At 32.9% G+C, this 19,237-nt stretch overlaps 1 protein-coding gene across 1 annotated transcript; it reads right to left on the bottom strand.

Annotated features, from left to right (window-relative positions):
• Positions 1-1,203: 1,203 nt before the first annotated feature.
• Positions 1,204-13,574, bottom strand: LOC128162395 (low-density lipoprotein receptor-related protein 5-like). Its single transcript, XM_052825574.1, has 19 exons — positions 13,507-13,574; positions 12,018-12,462; positions 11,678-11,930; positions 10,542-10,689; positions 10,305-10,415; positions 9,904-10,155; positions 9,606-9,756; positions 8,051-8,188; positions 7,868-7,973; positions 7,630-7,768; positions 4,913-5,029; positions 4,389-4,616; positions 4,089-4,269; positions 3,835-3,962; positions 3,570-3,726; positions 3,309-3,421; positions 2,660-2,785; positions 2,140-2,263; positions 1,204-1,353 (listed from the first exon to the last, which is right to left on the bottom strand). The coding sequence occupies exons 1-18, from the start codon at positions 13,550-13,552 to the stop codon at positions 2,175-2,177; spliced, it is 2,928 nt and encodes a 975-aa protein (XP_052681534.1). The 5' UTR covers positions 13,553-13,574; the 3' UTR covers positions 1,204-1,353; positions 2,140-2,174.
• Between the last annotated feature and the right edge of the window lie 5,663 nt (positions 13,575-19,237).

Below are 19,237 nucleotides of genomic sequence, written 5' to 3'. Positions count from 1 at the left end.
TGAGAATTTTAAAATGTAAACTGGTTTTTCAATAAAATATTAAATCTTCTTGTTATGACCACCCTTTGTGTAAAGTTTGATGACTGGCAAACAATGTGTTATTGAAATTTTATTTGTTATTCGAAATGGACGAGACTACATATAATAATGTAATAGTACATTAAACTTAACCTTTGATCTTTTAGATTGAATGATATCTGCAGAGAGCAGGGGTATCAAATTATAGTTGAAGTTTATTGATAATTAACAGAATCTTAAGATATCTGATGACCAGTTAGATATAATTTAAGATAACGATTTAGCATACGCATTTTTGTAATCATTTTAATGGAGCAAATGGTAAAAAAAGAAAAGCATTGAAATGCTGAATTGGTAGATTCAATGGTAAAAAAACAAGATATTTGTGAGCCAATGCTCACCACTTATACACCCGCTCTGATGTGAATATGCAAAATAAGCAAAGTCGACATTCAACAGGAAGTTGGCATCCGATTGGTAGAAAAATATATCCCACGATATGGCATGCCCTAACAAATATAGTGTGTTAAAACTTCGAGCATCTGCGATAAATGGTTGCTGAAAATCTTTGACAAAAATGTGTTTGAAATTTTAGGCTAAAAATAAACAAAGTCGTCATTCAACAGGAATATGACGTCCGATTGGTACAAAAATATACCCCAAGGTATTGCATGTCTTATCAATTATAGTGTATTAAAATTTTATGCATCTGTGATAAATAGTTGCTGGGACATCTTCGACGAGTATTTGTTTAATAACTAGAATAAAAATATTCAATATATGTGGGTTACTTTACGTAAAGTCTTTCAGAAAATGTCATAGATTTCATCTTCAAATTGCTTGCTGAATTCTTTCATAAACTGTCAAAATGGCAGCAGTTTAAGATTTAATTATAACTTCCCTTACACTCAGAACACAGCATATTTGCATTGATTTCGTAAACGATAGGAACTAAATTTTAAGTTTAAAAAGGAATTTATTGAAAACAAAGTCGAATGATTTATGTACACCAATTAGCTAAAACAGTTCCATCTTAACACAATTTTTACCTTATTTCTCTTTTGTCCTTTTTCTCTATCAATATATATATATATATATATATATATATATATATATATATATATATATATATATATATATATATATATATATATTAACAATAAAAATAACTCTTGATGCCGTTAATATCGTTTACCATTTTTTTTTCAATCATGAAAGTTCTTTTCTCCTTCACTTCCGTCTTGAAAACTTTTGATTGGTTCTTCATACACATCTTGAATTGTATCATATACAGAATTAAGTGTCTGGTGGTGATAAGTCCTTTCATAAGATAACCTGAAGTTAAAAATATGAAAAAACTTGGCTAAACTCTGTAAAATAACATGTAATGTTTTATAGTCTGTATGAAGCTATGAAGGACATTTATTACAATATTCGATATTTGTAAAATGCATCTGGGTTTAAACTATATTTTTTCTAACAGTATGAACAAATCTCAAGGTTTCAGCGTTAAAACGTCACTTGAGCTTGTCAGGTTTCATTGCACAGCTTAAGAAATCGACTACGTGGATTTTGAATTCCAAAAGAAATAAAACTTCCATGACCATAAGTTGTAAAATTGTCCGAGGTATTCCGAGTGACTTTCGAATGGAGAAAAGATGGCCAGATAGTTCTTGAGAAGAAGATTTCTAAAAAAAATATTCAAAACTTCTCAATAATTCAAAATTATCTCCCCTTGAAAACGGGCATAGTCCTAAATTTTCACAACTTAAGATCTCTTTCCCTAAGAGTGCTTCGTGCGAAGTTTGGTTAAAAATGCCCCAGTGGTTCCGGAGAAGAAGTTGAAAACGAACGGACGGCAGACAACATGTAATCACAACAGCTTACTTGAGCTTTCAGCTCAGGTGAGCTGAACACATATCATGTTTTGTGTTTAAGTAGAAAACAATGAAAGTATAAATGTGAAATAATAAAAAAAAAAAAAAACCAAATGTTTAAGTACATCTAAAATACGCCTATAAGTTTGTTGAGGCTTTGTTAGAATGTTCTCTGATTTTGACACGCCAAATCAATTTGACAATGAAACGAAAAGAATGTAGATTTAAAACGCTATTTTTTTACCTAGATGTGTTTCGTCTTTTCATCATACAGGCTAATCAAACAATAGTCATTACAAGAATAAAGGCACCGCCTGCGAACAAGCCACTGTACAAATAAGTCTGGTCGGTTACAACTGTCCTTTGTTCTGAGAAGAAATGGAGCAGAATGCATATAAGGTCAGGATATATGTGTTTCATGGTTTTGGGTGTATTGTGCTTCATTTTGTATTCATCATTAAACATATGAAACTTTTGTTTAACCTTATCATAATTTGATTAACATTTTTGTTTAAGAATACATCTTAATAGTTTTTGTTTTTACTTTTTCATTTATTGGAGATGAACTTGATTTTGCTCTGCGCACTGACCGGGTTCGTTCAGATTGCAGTTCGTGTTAACAATGTCATTTGCATGCATTGTTATATGTTTTGCTTGTTGTTATAATCAATTATGTACTTTTTTAAATGATATGCTTCAGAAAAGATCTTGTTATAGTGACTTGATTTATGCATACGCGTATTTTACTTTTAGACTCTACAAACCTCCTTCACATGTTAATTGATCCGGTTGGAGGTTAACATTGTCTTGGCAACCACATGTTCTTCCAGTTGGAGATGGAAAACAGAACATACTGCATTGTCCATTAGCTATTGAACAGCTTGGATTTACTGAAAACAAATGCATTACCTAGACCTAGTGGTCAATGATTTGTTAGAGAGTGTAATTGTCTAGAGGATCTGATACAACAGTATTTATAAATCGATAAAAGTCGGTTATACAATATTCACTTTTCCAATTACAATATGATAACAATACGTTATGCCATTTCGACTACATCTACTATACATAAAACAACACTAGGTTATGCTGCCATGTTGCCAAAGGGACATTTATCATTATATAAATCATTATTTAAAAGCATTTATAATTAACAAAATTGAATTTGTTTTGTAAAATAATAAAAAAAAAAAAAACTTAGTTTATACATGTACAATGAATAAAAACACTTACTTTTTTTATTTGTTTTAATTTTAAAAATGGTTTATTGCAGTACATCTTAAACACTCTGAATTATTCAAGTTATGTTTTTGTTATTTTTCTAACCTTTTATTTAGATAATTAATAAACCTACTCAGTTCCTACAGGATATTTACACCAATTAAATAAAAGCATTGAATCAGCTCAATTTACCGTCTTGAATTTCATCTGCATCTATATCCAAGCTGTAAAGATTTCCAAACTCTGGATGATCTGACATGAAGTTAACTCTTGATCCCGTTAATTTATCCATTTTAGTAATACGTCTGTTACATAAAAAAGGAAAGAATTTGATGTGATAATTTTTTTCTGACTTTACTCGACGATTACCATAAATGTGTTAGCAGAAATAGATATGTTTTATGCTTTATACAATTATGTCTTAAATGTCAGAACAATAATTATTTAGCTTACTGTCGTTGCCATGCCGTATAGAAGAGATATTGTCCATAGACTACAATATCATTCAATGTAGCTCCATTCTCATAAGCCAAGACGTATTGATGTCCACCGTTGAGGTCTGAGGTTTCGATGCTATTTTTAAACGCATCCGTCCAATACAAGCGGTCGGCTAAACAGATAAATTAGTGGTTATTCCAATGTATGCGAAATATACTTTTGATAAAAACAAATTTATAAAATCATTACAAATGGCTTGTTTAGTTCAAACAAACTATACATTTATAATCTATAGCTAGGTAATGAGGCAATCTTATCTCTGTCGTTGGAAAGTAAAACCGAGATGTTCCGTCCATACTTGCTCTTCCAATTTCAGTCATATCTCCAAATTCTGTCCAAAACAAGTACCTAAACATAATGAAGTAGATCTTCAAATATTTAATAAAAAATGAAACAGATAATTCTTAAATACCTTCGCGTTATAATATCTATGAAATGTTAAGATGGACAATAGTTAGTTATATTTGTACGCACCCTTTTGATGGATAGAGAGCAATATCATTTGGTTTAAAGATATTTGATATCAGAGTTTTGTGAGCAAAAGTTGTTCTGTGAACTACGCCAATGTAACTTTCATATTTTGTAGGACCTTCAGCAGTGTAATAGAGGTTCCCAGTGGAATAGTCAATTGCAAGATTTGAAACCATCGTCAAACCTGAAAATGTTGCTATCTTAATGCATTTAGTATTAGCAAACATATTGATATTCCAATGTTACTTTAAACTGAAAACCCTGATTAAAAAATCAGACGTAATGTATATCTGTGACATTAACCTAGTTCGTAGATCAATGTTTTGTTTTTCCCATGTAAGGTAGATGATGTTATTGTCTTTGTCAAAGCATCAGAATAGAAAAGCGTCATAGTTGTTTTATCAAACGCCAGTCCTTTCGGCCTAATTCTTTTTAGAGGTAATTTCACAACATTACCAGTCTGCAGGTCAATTTGAAGTATTCTTCCATGGGTAAAATCTGTTACTGCGATGAAATTAGACGTTAGCACATCTACAATAAAAACAATGATGTGAACTGTTGTTGACAAGAAAACATATTTCATAACTGTTTCACAAAACATAAATGCATGTAAACATTTGTCATTCTTAGAAAATGAACATTTTAAACTTAGTCTACATATTGATTTGGTCTTATCAATATCTTATCATGAGCATGTGTAGTAATAGGCCGAAAATAAGAATATTGTAATTTTCAACAGATTGGTTGATTTGACAACATGCAGATACTTAACAGTTTATATCATTAAAAATAACAGTCAGTTTGTGTTAAATCATATAAAGTTTCACCGCTGTCACAGCTCTGATCTGGTTGAATTTGGAGTCCGATATCGCATTCACATTTACGACCAGTTTTCTCAGGAATGCAAATTTCCTCGCAACCTCCATTAAATACATGACATGTACCTAAATGAATCAAATGAAGTGTAGAGCTCAAGCTTTGCAAAGAGAAACTAGAACAAGAGGCCCATGGGCCACATCGCTCACCTGAGGAACAATAGGTATGATAAAGTCAGCTTAATGGAGTCATAATACAATCTGGACAATGTACATTAATACATGTAGATCCTGTATAAATAAAATCCATTTTTCCCCCTTGGAACTCGGATAGCCCTGATTGCTGCCAATATTTACAAGAGCAGACTTTAATCACCGCTCCTGCACATATATAGGGACTCAACGTTACGCAGGTAGGGATGACCGCACACCTACGCAACTCAACAGGTACCAACGTTAACGCAAGCAGGTCATCCAAGCAGGGATGACCGCACACTTGCGCCAACAGCTCAACCTAACGCAGGGAGTGCCGCACACTTGCGCTAGAAAGGCCAGAACACCAGCAGGGATGACCATACACTAGTGCTCCGCCGCAACCACCACTAATACAAGCAGGTATGACCTCACACTTGTATTAATGCGATACAGGGCAGAAATGACCGCACATTCTGTATCGTTGGTTAGAAAAACGCGAAGATTTAGATAGAGCAGGGATGTCAACACCCTCAATCTCTCCATACCTGTTCAAGTTTAACCCCCAACAGTAGCTCGTTACACATCGTCGGATACCCACGGGTGATCGCGTCTTTTACTTATTAGTGATAAGTAAAAGACGCGATCACCCGTGGGTATCCGACGATGCTCGTTACAATGCAATAGACACTGTCCCTATATCTGTGCCGGCCTAAAATAATTCATAGTATCTAAAAATTGGAAATCAAAAATAAACAAACTAATCCAGCCTAACCCAAAACTACTTATGCAGAACAACTTATATACATTGAATATTTATTATTGTATAAAAATAATCATCACAATAATTGGTTAACAGTGGATGCATTAATTAAAATAATCAAGAATCAATAAATCAAGGGCAATAACCCAAAACAGTAATACAAAAAGATTCTAATAAAAAAATAGCTGCCTGCTCCAATTTTATAGTCATATCACATGTTGAGTTCTCAAAAAGATCCTTTACAATTGTTTATATATGGGATATTTAGCTACATCAAACTCTGAACCTTCTTGTGAGGCCGAAGAATTGTCCTGGAGCCAAAGTCTTAACAATAATAAAGAATCATCTTGCTGATTAGTTTTTGAGAAGAAGATTTTTAAAGATTTACTCTTTATTCCTATGTAAAACTTTAACACCCCCCCCCCCATGTGGCCTCACCCTACCCCCAGGGGTCATGATTTTCACAACTTTGAATCTACACTACCTGAGGATACTTCCCACAAGTTTCAGCTTTCCTGGCTGTTTAGTTTCTGAGAAGAAGATTTTTAAAGATTTACTATATATATTCCTATGTAAAACTTCGACCCCCCATTGTGGCCCCAACCTAACCCCAGGGGTCATAATTTTCACAACTTTGAATCTACACTACCTGAGGATGCTTCCACACAAGTTTCAGCTTTCCTGGCTGATTAGTTTCTGAGAAGAAGATTTTTAAAGATTTACTCTATATATTCCTATGTAAAACTTCGACCCCCCATTGTGGCCCCAACCTAACCCCAGGGGTCATGATTTTCACAACTTTGAATCTACACTACCTGAGGATGCTTCCACACAAGTTTCAGCTTTCCTGGCTGATTAGTTTCTGAGAAGAAGATTTTTAAAAATTTACTCTATATATTCCTATGTAAAACTTCGACCCCCCATTGTGGCCCCACCCTACCCCCGGGGGTCATGATTTTCACAACTTTGAATCTACACTACCTGAAGATGCTTCCACACAAGTTTCAGCTTTCCTGGCTCTTTAGTTTCTGAGAAGAAGATTTTTAAAGATTTACTATATATATTCCTATGTAAAACTTCGACCCCCCATTGTGGCCCCAACCTACCCCCGGGGGTCATTAATTTCACAACTTTAAATCTACACTACCTGAGGATGCTTCCACACAAGTTTCAGCTTTCCTGGCTTTCTGGTTCTTGAGAAGAAGATTTTTGAAAATTTCTCAAAATTTTTCATTCATTTCTAATTATCTCCCCTTGAAAAAGGGTGTGGCCCTTAATTTTCACAACTTTGAATCCCCTTTGCCTAAGGATGATTTGTGCCAAGTTTGGTTGAAATTGGCCTAGTAGTTCTTGAGAAGATGTTGAAAATGTGAAAAGTTTACGGACAGACAGACGGACAGACGGACAGACGGACGGACAGACGGACGACAGACAAAATGTGATCAGAATAGCTCACTTGAGCTTTCAGCTCAGGTGAGCTAAAAACGGTAGTCCACTAATCTCTTTTATCTTCATCTTTTGATTTTACATTTTTAATTCGAAAGTCTATAATATTTTGCCTTTCGGTTAGTTATTGCACAATTTCAAAAATATCAAAAATTTTACCAATAACGCTTTTAAATATAAAGATTATATTTTGTTAATTGTTGATTTATGCTGATGGATTATAAAGAACCGAACTATGTTTGAATGAATAACAATGCAATTTTGCACGTCGGTAGATTCATGTGATATGAGAAACGTAAAACGAAGTCATTTTAGTTAAACATTAAACCTCTTCTGTCATTCTGAAGGGAAAAATCAAACACATCGACATCTTTTGAGTTTTTTAATGTGTTAAATCCATATTCCGCTCTATCGGCAATCTTTCGGGCAAAATATAGCCTATCTTCATTAATCCAGCCAAAGAAATCCTAAAAAAAAAGTCCGTATATTAAAACAGTTGCAGTCATTTACCCGTATATATCTGATGAATTTTTTTGCTAAAACTAAATCAGTCTTGAATAATTAACCTTATATGCGAATGACTTTGTGGCTCCTTTTGTATCAATATGACTTTTGACATCCATACCGTTTGTTTTCGAGCTTCTGATGATCGTGTGTTCTAGCCAATATAGTCTAGAATTGAAAACCATTCCTTTAAAAAAAACATTGCTCATAACAAAAGCAAAATCAAATACATAAAACGTGATTACCTGTTACTAGTGACGTCGTGTTGTAAAGACCTTGGGTCTTTTAGCTTTCCAAAAGATATCAAAACTTTTGGTGCATCTCTGGTCCAGGATCCACGAACTATCGATCGCCCTTGTGTCCCCGAAATCCAGTATATGGTTCTTTAAGATAAGTTTGTGGTTTATTTTGTAATGGTCAAAACTCAAAATATTGCCCCTGTTAATTCTCATATATTTTTGTTTCATAAAACATTAAGTACAAAAATCACTTTCTGTCTCACAGAAGGGCACTAATGAAAAAAATGACCCTTCTCCAACCCAGCCCCACCCCAACCCTCTCCAAAGAAAACAAAAGAAAACATCCATTATAGACTATATAGTTTAGACATTAAAAGGAAATGTTTTTGTACGCTATTTCACTTTGTGTTACACGTATACGATTGTGCAGAGGTATCTGTGATTTTACAAAAAGTTCATTTAAAACTACCATTTGCACACGAACATAATACGAAGGACGCTCATTATTTAACATGTTACAAACATTGATATACCAAATCACATGGGACGAACAATTGTTTTTTGTTGTAAATGTGAATTATACTTTATTCTGTAAAAGCTTGTTCAATGTTTTTTCTGCATGTTCTTTTCCCTTATGAAACCATTTTTAATAGACACATAACTTAATGCAATGTTATAATGAATATCGTATAAATAAACAGTTGTCGAACATCGCAGTTTTTCGTTATTAGTTACCAAAGACAAAGATGATAAGAAGGTGTACTCAATGTACATTAAAAAAATAAATGGACGACACCCGTCATCTTGGATTTATTTTATTTTATTAACGATATGTTTTAACTAGTTCTCTTATCTATTTATAGGTTGGACAATTTGACCTTATGGTTTGTGCTGCATGATAAACGCATCGTGTCTAAATATACTAGTACAGATACTTGTCAAAGTTATCGAAAACAACTGAAGTTTATACAAACTATCCATTCAATCATTGATGATATCCTGAAACATATTTTTTATGTTTTATATCATAACCCAAGAGAACCCTTTTCACGGATTTTTTTTTTTTTTTACATCTCTAGACCAATTATACGATTTCGTAACATCTCTGTAATTATTTGTACGTGCATATTGAAAACGTACGTTATTCAATTGTAAACTTCCGTTGCTTCGATTTGTTTGACGATTATCTTGAATATTACATTATCCAGCACCCAGATATAGGCATATAATTGGAAATCGCTAGACAAATTGCAACTTTTATAGGATATCGTGACCCTAGCCACCCTGATAAACCCATAATGGCGGTTGTCGACTCTTTAACTTTTTATTGTTTTTTTTTTTTAATAAAGTTTTTTTTTTTAACATTGAAACAGGGTTTTAAATGGATGCTTTTAACCCAAAACCAAAATATACACATATTATGGTTTTATTCATTTTTGTTTTCAGTAACAAACAATAAAGAACTTCACTATCCGACAACCAAGCGTCTGTGCTGCCGAGCTTAAAAATCTTATTCATTTGCCACTTACAAAACTAGTTGATTTACAAGTGCGCTCCTTACCCAGTGTGTGATTCTACGGTTAGAGAAGAAGGGTTATCCAGATTGGAGTATATGGTATTAGTGGTCTGTGAATTGACTGAGAAACACATTATACTGAAACCTTTTTCTTCAATCCATCCTAGTAAATTTGCTATCCAGTCGAAATTCAAGTCTGTATTTGAAAAAAAAATTATACAGATTTTTTCTATTATTAAATTTCCTTATGCAATTGATAAGAAAATTCACATAAAATGCAATACAACTATTTGTTGATAGTGACTAGACTTTTATAAGGCTTTTTGAATTCTTTATCATTTACCTTTAGCAGATGATACCGTAGCTATGGTGCTTTCCTTTTGTGATATAATGTTGTGTTTCTTTAGTACACTGTCTCCACTGTCCACGAAGTAAATGATCCTTGACTTTACATCAACAGCTAACGTCTTGATATTTCCAGAAATCTGTCTATAGTTATATCTATTTGATTGCCCATTTGTTGAATGTACGTCATGCATAGCAAACATGGATGCGTTGTTTACAAGAAAACCCCTCTCAAAAAAGGGGGAGGCCACTGAAAGAACTTCCATGATTACAGCAACTAAAGCTGATTGTATTTATAAGTTTGAATGTCCAAAAATTGAGTTATGTTTTAAACATTGTCATTTTATCTATACGAAATGTAATTATTTAAAAAGTAAAAAAAATGCATTAAAAACTAACAGGTACATGTTCTGTTATTACTGTTGAGATCAAATCCTTCGGAGCATTGACATTTTGGTCCCGATCTCGTGATGACACACATGTGATGACAATTCAAGGTCGAACATGGATCTAAAGAGATACAACATTAATGCGATTATTCGAAATAAATATTCATATACAGTAGCTGTAAATATTGAGAAATACAAAATGAGAAATTTTTGCGAGGTTTTGTGTTTATTTATGAAAATTATTTACTGGTAACAGATTTTTTGGACTCAGCATCATAGACAGCAATTGACATTGGTTGTTCAGAAAGGAATTCCCGTGTGTAAAGTATGGATCCAGATGATGCGTCAACAGCAAATACCGACTTACCCGCAAAGCTGATTGCATGAAGCTTATTCTGTAAAAGAAATATCATCAAATTGGTTATCAATGATAACAATATACCACGATTTTAAATCAATTGCATATTTATAATAGTTATTACAGTCATTTCATGCATATCTTTTACAATTTTATGCTATGCTATTGTATTCAATTCTATGAGATTTGTATGCTATACTATAATGAATTAAAAGAGAGGGCTTAAAACATGTTATGCTACGCTATGCTATGGTATGCTATAAAATTTTATTAAAAACGCCTCCTTGCGTAGAAGAGTTGCAAACATTTTTAAGTAAATTGATAAGAAGCCAAAGTTCATCACTAATCAGCAATGTAAACTTTTATTCTTTTAAATAAGAGCATTTAAAACGAATTATAATCATGCTGTATGCTATGGTATGATATGACAAATAAGAATTCTTAGCTATAGTATGAGATCATAATGCTATGCTATTAGATTTCAAAACTATATATGCTATAGTGTTTGTTGTAAAAGATATGTTTGAACTGATTGTTGTAATGTAAAATTATAGATTACATAAAGATCGATTTTTTTCTCCACCAATTTATTTAACTTTTGAATTTTGTTCTATGGAGTGAATCCTGTAAATGTTTTACATACGGAATATCAAACTCCGTCGTAATCAGTGTCGAATTACATAGCAATTTGCAATGTCAGAATTTAACAAAAACTCAGAGGACTCATTTGAGATTGGAAAAACAAGATTGAAAATACAAGATTCGAAATTCCCGATTCGAGATTTGATATCCAATATCTTTATTACCCATCAACTCAAATCATAATAAGAATTTAACAATATTAGTAACACCAAGTGTTGTATTTAACGGTAAATATTGTTCATCCAGACTGTTACATCTGTATGTGAGAGAGAGAGAGAGAGAGAGAGAGAGAGAGAGAGAGAGAGAGGGAGCATTTCTTATCGCGATATCAGAAAAGCGGAGAAATATCTTTAAATTAGAGACATTATGCATAAGAGAAATACCTGATGGTAAGATAGGCTTGAGACTGAATCAGTGGTGATACTTCTGATAACTTTCCTGTTAGATCCGTCATAATCACATCCCTCTATTGTCAGTTTATTAGAATCGGCCCAGTACAGTTTATTATTGACAGTATCTACTGCAAGGGCACGAACTAATAATAATCCCTTGTATGCAATGACCTTTCTTTCATTACCATCTAAAGAAGCCTTTTCAATTCTTGCATTGGGTTCATTGTCAGAAAAGAACATTAATCTGTTAATGAAAATACTTTTAAAAATAATTAAATATTCGGTCTTAAACGTGAACAGTTTTATTTTTCGACTAACAATCAATGGTTACCTGTCTTCTGGATCCAAGGCCAGTCCTTCGGGTTGATTTAAATCCTTTTGAACTATGACTTTATGAATCGAGTCGTCAAAATTATACGCTGGTTTCATGGCTATCCAATTTAGATATGTGTCACACCAATACAAATTACTTGACACATAGTCAAACGCAATTTGCCCGAATGAAAATGACTTGCCTCTATACTGAATTGCGAAACCTGCAGAAATATTTTGCCTTTTAGAAAAGAGATGGTTAATATAAATAAAATTTTGTATTGCTGCAAAAACAACTCCTTTGCTTGGATCAGATGTCAGACTGGTTATTAGTAAGTTTGAAGAGGTTGTTTCAATAGTTATGTTTCTAAAAGAACTTGTCGAATCTTTCGGTATTTCTGTAAAAACTTTCAATGAAGCAGGGCTCCATACTCCAATAATTAGACTTTCGTCCACCGGAATACCTTAAATATATATAGACATTTTATTGCAAGTATAACTGTGATTGTTTGATAAAAAGAATGCAGCAAATATTTTGGTTTGGTAAAATTAGAATATATACGAGTGTTGTCCAAAACGTTCGTGAACAATCGCGTTTTTGTTATCTAAAATGGATTAATATATACATATTGTATATCTAAATCTTTGTCATAAAATTTAAAATCAAACTAAAGTGGTTTTGAATATTTTCCATAGAAATAAACTAAATGATAATGTATCAACAGGTCGCGGAAAGTAGGCACAGCCATGCGTAAAAATTGTCCAAACGTTGTAATTAAGTTTTTAGTTATGAATAGTTTTAGTTTTTAAAAAAAATTCCAAATTTCATAATCTTCTATTGTGATGTAGTCTGTATGGGGTAAGTCATTGAAATACATAATTTGAAGTTACTTTCAAACTAGCAGAGGACTTTTAAAAGATATTACGGCAGGAACATGTCTTTAAAAACGCCTGAAAAAGCGATGTCAACTTAATGCACGGAACAGCGCGCCGTTATAAAATTGTGTCGATCGAGGCAAATAACAGAAACAAAATAAACGCTGGAGGAAGAAGGAAAATCTTCGAAATGGTCCGACTTTACTTATCCACAAGTGGCACAAGCAATATTTTGATGGAGTATGCGATTGTACCCTCTGACCAAACGGTGAATATGCCATACTACTCACAGGTAAACCCATATGACTACGACGTTATAGAAACGTCGTTATAACTCAACGTCAGGTTGGACCGTGCGGCCTGTATAGGCAATGTATATACAACGATAACTCCAATACAAAAATGTATACTGCTCTTATTTTAATAAATATACATTATTATACACTATATTCAAATATTATAATACATGTACTTCATAATAATGGCGCCGTTATTTTGAATAAAATTACATTTGTCCACGAACTTTTTTGACAATCCTCGCATATAAATCACATCTTCTCTGATTATAGGATGGGACAAAGACTCAGCAAATATTATGCCAGTTTGTCTTTAATCTTTTATTAAACACTTACCTAAGCCGAAGTATCCAAAAAATGTAGAAATGATAAAAATTAACATTTCACTATATTTCCGATACTTAGAATATGTGATTTTTAAGATTAAATGTATTAGCAGAAGAATTTAGAATATATAGTACGCTATTAAAACAAGGAAGTTTTCTTTTCTTTCAAAGTCTGACACTAAAAGGCTCCTATCAAAAATACTTTTCTAATTGTTAAGGAGAAATAAAAGAGCACTTTTCATATTTGCTGAGGAGTGGACCTTAAAAGAGATAACAAGAGCAATCATTCTATTTATAGAAAAGGTACCTTTTCGGGATATTTTCAAACGAGTATATGTTAAGAGATTGAGTAAGTGTCATTAAAAGAACAAACAAACAAACAAATAAAAACAAACCTATCCAAAAATCAAAAACCTAAATCATTAAAAGCAGTTGTGCACGTAAAAATCGCACTGCACTCACACACACACACACACACACACACACACACACACACACACACACACACACACACACACACACACACACACACTTGACCACATCTATTTTAAGGAAGTACATTAGTGAGTTTTTTTCAAAACTTTCAAGACTCTGATGTGTAGTTTATTGAGTATTTGTAGCACTGCCATATCATTAATATTAAACAATATTGTTTTGTTAAAAAAGCCTTGTGCACCAAAAATGTGTGCATCAAGTACCCACACTAGTTTTGTGTCACAGAAAAACATTGTTGCTATTTCTTGAAGGAATTACCAATTTATAGATGTATCATTCATTGGTCTTTGTTAAACTTGTTACTATTGAACATATGGGCTTAGTAAAAATGCACAATTACTTTTTTTAAACCGTTTACAGTAATTTTGCATAATATCAATAATTTACCCGGGGTTCAAGTCCAAAAAAGCTGAAGCTAAATTAATTTTGAACACTTCTGGTTTTTCTGCTTCTCGTTTGGGAAAATAGTATCTCAAAACTATCCAAAAAGTCTCCTGTTAATTGTATCATTAAGTGATAATGACAACCAATTAAATGAAAATTGATATCATACAGACCCAGTATTAAACTAGTTGGCTTTTTTGATTTGTTAAAAAAAACTCGAATGATGTCAGGTAAATTTATATCAAATGTCAAGAGTAAGTACAAGGGTTTATAACTTTCAAATATACACTCAGAAAAATTATTTTAAAAAGACTGTAGACACCCTACACTATAGATGAAAACCTAGAATATCATGTGGCTCTTTTCATGCCACAGTTCCCTAAAATGATACACAGTTATTTAAATGTAGAAAAAAAAATTCATTTGACCCAAACCATTTGTTGGCTTCAAGGTCCTAAAGCAGTTTTTTCTCTTTACAGTTGCTGTTTAACTGTAAGTCAATAACACAGTTTTATTATGTTATACCGATGTTTATCTGAGAACGTAGTTTTAACTATTCTTCAGACCGCAATTCTATAGCATTTAATTATCAAAGGAATAAGAAGTTATGAGTTTTAAGGATAAACTTTCATGTTTAAAGCTGGTGACGATATTTCAACAAACTGACAGGTGTAAGTACAAAGTAAGCAGTTAGCGAAATTTTAATTGACAAAAGATGCATAGCATGATTTATTGGGCTGCCATGGTTGAGTTGAATATGCTTGATATGTTTTCTACAGCTTTCATTTTACACTTTTTTACTGACTTTTTATTCAGTGAAAAGAAGGTTGATAAAACGCAAGACTACATAACTTAATGACCAAACACAATATGAGTGCCAAAGGTCATAATGATTATTTTCTCAATTGATTTTTCCTAGCTCCGACATGACATTTCAAACACACCAAGAGGTTAACTACTACTTACTTAAAGGGACTGTATGATAAATCAGAATAAAAATTAGGTAGTTGAATCGATGCCTATTAGAAATTAATATGTGATATTTTTACAACCTGGTTTGCCGGACCTAATTCATGTTTGACAATATCTGCATAATCAAGTGCGACTGTTTAAAAATATGTTCCTGTATTTATAAATGTGCTTTTTTCCTTCATCATCGCATATCAAATACATCCTTCTGAATTTTTTTGAAAATCTTATATTTCTCGATTCTTTTCCATGTTTCATTTAATTATTTGTTACTTATAGCATAAAATTATAAAACGGAAATTTTTTTATCTTATTTTGACTAATGGAAATGTCCAGAGATAAGCTTTTACGTTTTCTCTCATCCACATACTCTACTCATTTCTTATTAAAAACGAACGAGTAAGCTGTGCATCTTATAAAGATAGATGCTATTGGCACGACACTCACGTTGAATATGCTGAAACGCTTAAGTTTTGGAGGAATGACACCTTTAGGAGACGGGTTTTAACATTAAGTTTTTATTTTCTGATAAATATCAACTTGGTATGATAGAGAATTCATAAAAAATATTGGACATAATTAGTTTGAGCATTTACTGTAAGAAGTAAAAGTTGCCAACGAAAGAAAATCGTATCGTGATTATCGGTCTTGAATTTCAGAGTTTGTGACGTCACAAAAAACAACTTCAATTTGAGAAATACAATGTCACATGACTCAATTTTTTTGAAAATACTGTTTTGGTGGTTTATCCGAATCAAATGATTGCCCTTTGAAATTTCTTGTAATCCGGCGGAAAAAAGGGAGTATATTCAATCCATATTTGACAAAGTTGACACTAAAGTTGATTAATCCGTTATAGAGCTCTTTAGGGTGCCAGTCCAATGGATAGCAGAATCATGAAGCTGTCCTGACAAAAAAGTGCTGGGTCCCTTAGCTCTATTTCTGCTAATTCTTTCTGAGCTGCCAAGGAAGGATTTCTTTCTCCTAGTTTTACCCATGAAGGTTTAACTCGAATGTTATCCAATATCTGATCTACATTAAACATCTTTTTCCCAGTTTGGAAGAACTGGATTAGGCGCATCATTCACCTACAATGTAAATATCATGTAGAGATATTAAACCTACATGAGGTGATCTAGAGTGAAGAAACTTCATTTCAGCAGCTCACGTGAACAAAGTCCAGCACGGAATTAGTTTCTCTAAGCTGTTAAATAAAGTATCTAATACTAGAACTAAGTTAACATATTTTATTCCAATTACGACAATTCATTCATTATAATACAGCCATCTACAAATGTGCGTTGAGAACATACAAGCAGTTCCTGTATTATTACATTTGTCACAAACATTATATAAACTGTGGTAATAACTGTTCACTCTGATGAGGTATACATGTCCCTCTGAACTAAGTGTTTTGTTTTATAGCTTTGAACTTCAAACAATTCTTGATGAGATGACCCATAGAATCATAAAAGAGACAGGATCCTATTGGTTGAACCGCTCCGAGTGTCTTGGCATATAACCCTGATAAGCTGGATAAGGCATGTATCCATAGATATGCCCAAGGGGTAGGTCATATTTAGCATCTCCACCCTGTCCTCGCTTGTTATCTCTCTGAGGTTGCACACCACTATTAATTTTTGGGATCGGTTTCGGCCAATCACAGTTGTGTCCATATGAGGCATCCGGCATATTTAACTATTTGCGCACGTATTGCGCCTTTCACTATTTTATTTACTATGCACTGACACTCTTTTTTAAATCTTTAATTAGACGAAGATTACTAAAACGGTAATCTTATCCGTTTACCCTGAAAATAAAACATTTATAGAGTTTCATACATAATGATTCAAATCAGGGTTTTTTTTTCATATATGCGTCGGAATATTAGTCGGAAGTTTAATTCGCCTACTAAAAGTAAAGCTCATTCATGCCTTGCCATTTCGGAAATCAATAAAACGGTGCTATATATAGTCTACTGCATGTTGCCTATATTAAATAAACAGAGCTGACCGATGATATTTCATTCCGATTATTCCTTTAAAAGGAATACTTGTAAAATATATTCTTACCAAAATTACGCAACTTTAGACACAGGTAGCGAGTTTACACAAACTTCTGGGAAAATATCTCTTATCAACTTTAAAACAATTCTTCCTAACCAATTTATAGCAAAAAAAAACACTGCCATCCACAAAGGCACGAGAGGTTGTTTACATCAAAGTTACACATGTGCTTGAAAATCATGTGCGAGCCCTTTCTCTCCTCTGCCGAAACAACTGGCATCAAAAATTCAAGTGACCTCGTATTTTTACAAAGGTGGGAAAATCAGGCATTTTACACGTTGTTTTTCATCCCATAAAAAAGTACAGTCCCTGTCCAGGCGGACATACCCTAAAAACAAAGGGGAATTTTGGAATTATTTTGCATCAGCCATGTTTTGACGTGAACGTTCGGAAAAATAGTGTTGTGAGACCTAAAATGCCACTACCAACTCTTCCCTCGGCATTTCCACAGTCAGAGTGTTACTTCTGACCCTAGCTAGTTGACTGATACGTACCCGACCATTTTTCATCTTTCTCACATCAGGAGTTCTTCATTTGAGGCTATGTCGCCGTTTTAAAACGACTGGTGTGATCTAGTTAAAAACCAATAATTGATATTATATCATTCTTATTCTTATATCTATCCCTATTCCTTAAAAACTAGATCATTACACGCATGCGCTACCGCATTGTAGCCCGACACCCCATAGAGATGGTCAGCAAGTAGCGTTATCTATGCACTCCCGCCAGTCAACCATCTTTTGCAAATATTAATTTTACCAAAGGTTTTCAGAAAACTTCACAATCACTTCATAAATTTACACTAGGTATAAAGGTAATGGGCATTGCAAAATAAAATAATACTTCTTTAGTTGTTAAACAGTTAATGAGAGAACTAAGGATTCATTTGTTAATGTAAATGCAGTTAACAATGCAAGTTGATTTTTAAGTCAAACAAACAAGGAGAAACAAATGCAATTCAACAATTCACTAAATTTGATCGGCTATTTCATATAATCGCATAGTGTGTAGTTGAAACAATTTACCACTTTCACAGTATCTGTTCTCTTGTGAAGGAAATAATTTTGGGCCATGAATGCTTATAAGAAATTATTTTTCTTTTGTATATAAGCTCAAATACACTGACTAATTTTCTTAGATATTTTGTTATAATTTAGACATCTATGCGAATTACATTTGCTTTATTGGTGTTTACATTTGAATTCCTTTTTTTCAGCGTCCCATATTGTGAAGAAAGCTTATAAAGCATTGCTTTGCTTTATATGCTGTATTTTACTTACGATGTCATTGAAATCTACACCAAACAGACGCTGTGATAATTCTTTCCTACGCTGGTAAACCAAATTTATCTTTAAAATATATTATGCATATTTATTAAATGTCAAAACAAGTGATAATCTAAATCTTTATGAAGAGCGTGTCTTTATGATAATATTAAAATCATGTACTCACCTGTAGTACCTATTTCTGATGTATATTTATGATAAAAAATAACAATTTGGATGAGTGCCCCCCCCCCCCCCCACCCACTTTAAACATGCTACGTGCCTGCCAAAGTTTGGTTTTACAAAATACATATTCTGTTTAATGACAATTTTAATTTTTCTGGCGGTACTATTTCATTCAAAGTGCCCTTATTGCTCAAACTTCGAAAGCCACTGCAAACGTTCCATATATTTTTTTTTAAACTTAAATTTTTCAGTTCTTGCAACAATTTAATGTTTTAACAAACTAAAAACAGTTTTATTACTGTATTAAACACCAATCATGATATTTGAATTCATCAGAAGTTTTCCATGATTAATATTTACTGATACATTACAGTGT

Source organism: Crassostrea angulata, chromosome 9, assembly GCF_025612915.1.
Source record: "Crassostrea angulata isolate pt1a10 chromosome 9, ASM2561291v2, whole genome shotgun sequence".
Lineage (NCBI taxonomy): Eukaryota > Metazoa > Mollusca > Bivalvia > Ostreida > Ostreidae > Magallana > Magallana angulata.
This window is presented reverse-complemented; position numbering and strand designations above follow the sequence as displayed.

What these genes read in the sequence shown, in the direction of transcription:
- LOC128162395 (XM_052825574.1), bottom strand. Translation starts at nt 13,552, where the DNA reads ATGTTAATTTTTATCATTTCTACATTTTTTGGATACTTCGGCTTAG. An exon ending in AACATTGATCTACGAACTAG is followed by an intron (nt 4,270 to 4,388) that starts GTTAATGTCACA and finishes CAACATTTTCAG; the next exon opens with GTTTGACGATGGTTTCAAAT. An exon ending in TGCAGATGAAATTCAAGACG is followed by an intron (nt 2,786 to 3,308) that starts GTAAATTGAGCT and finishes ATTTGTTTTCAG; the next exon opens with TAAATCCAAGCTGTTCAATA.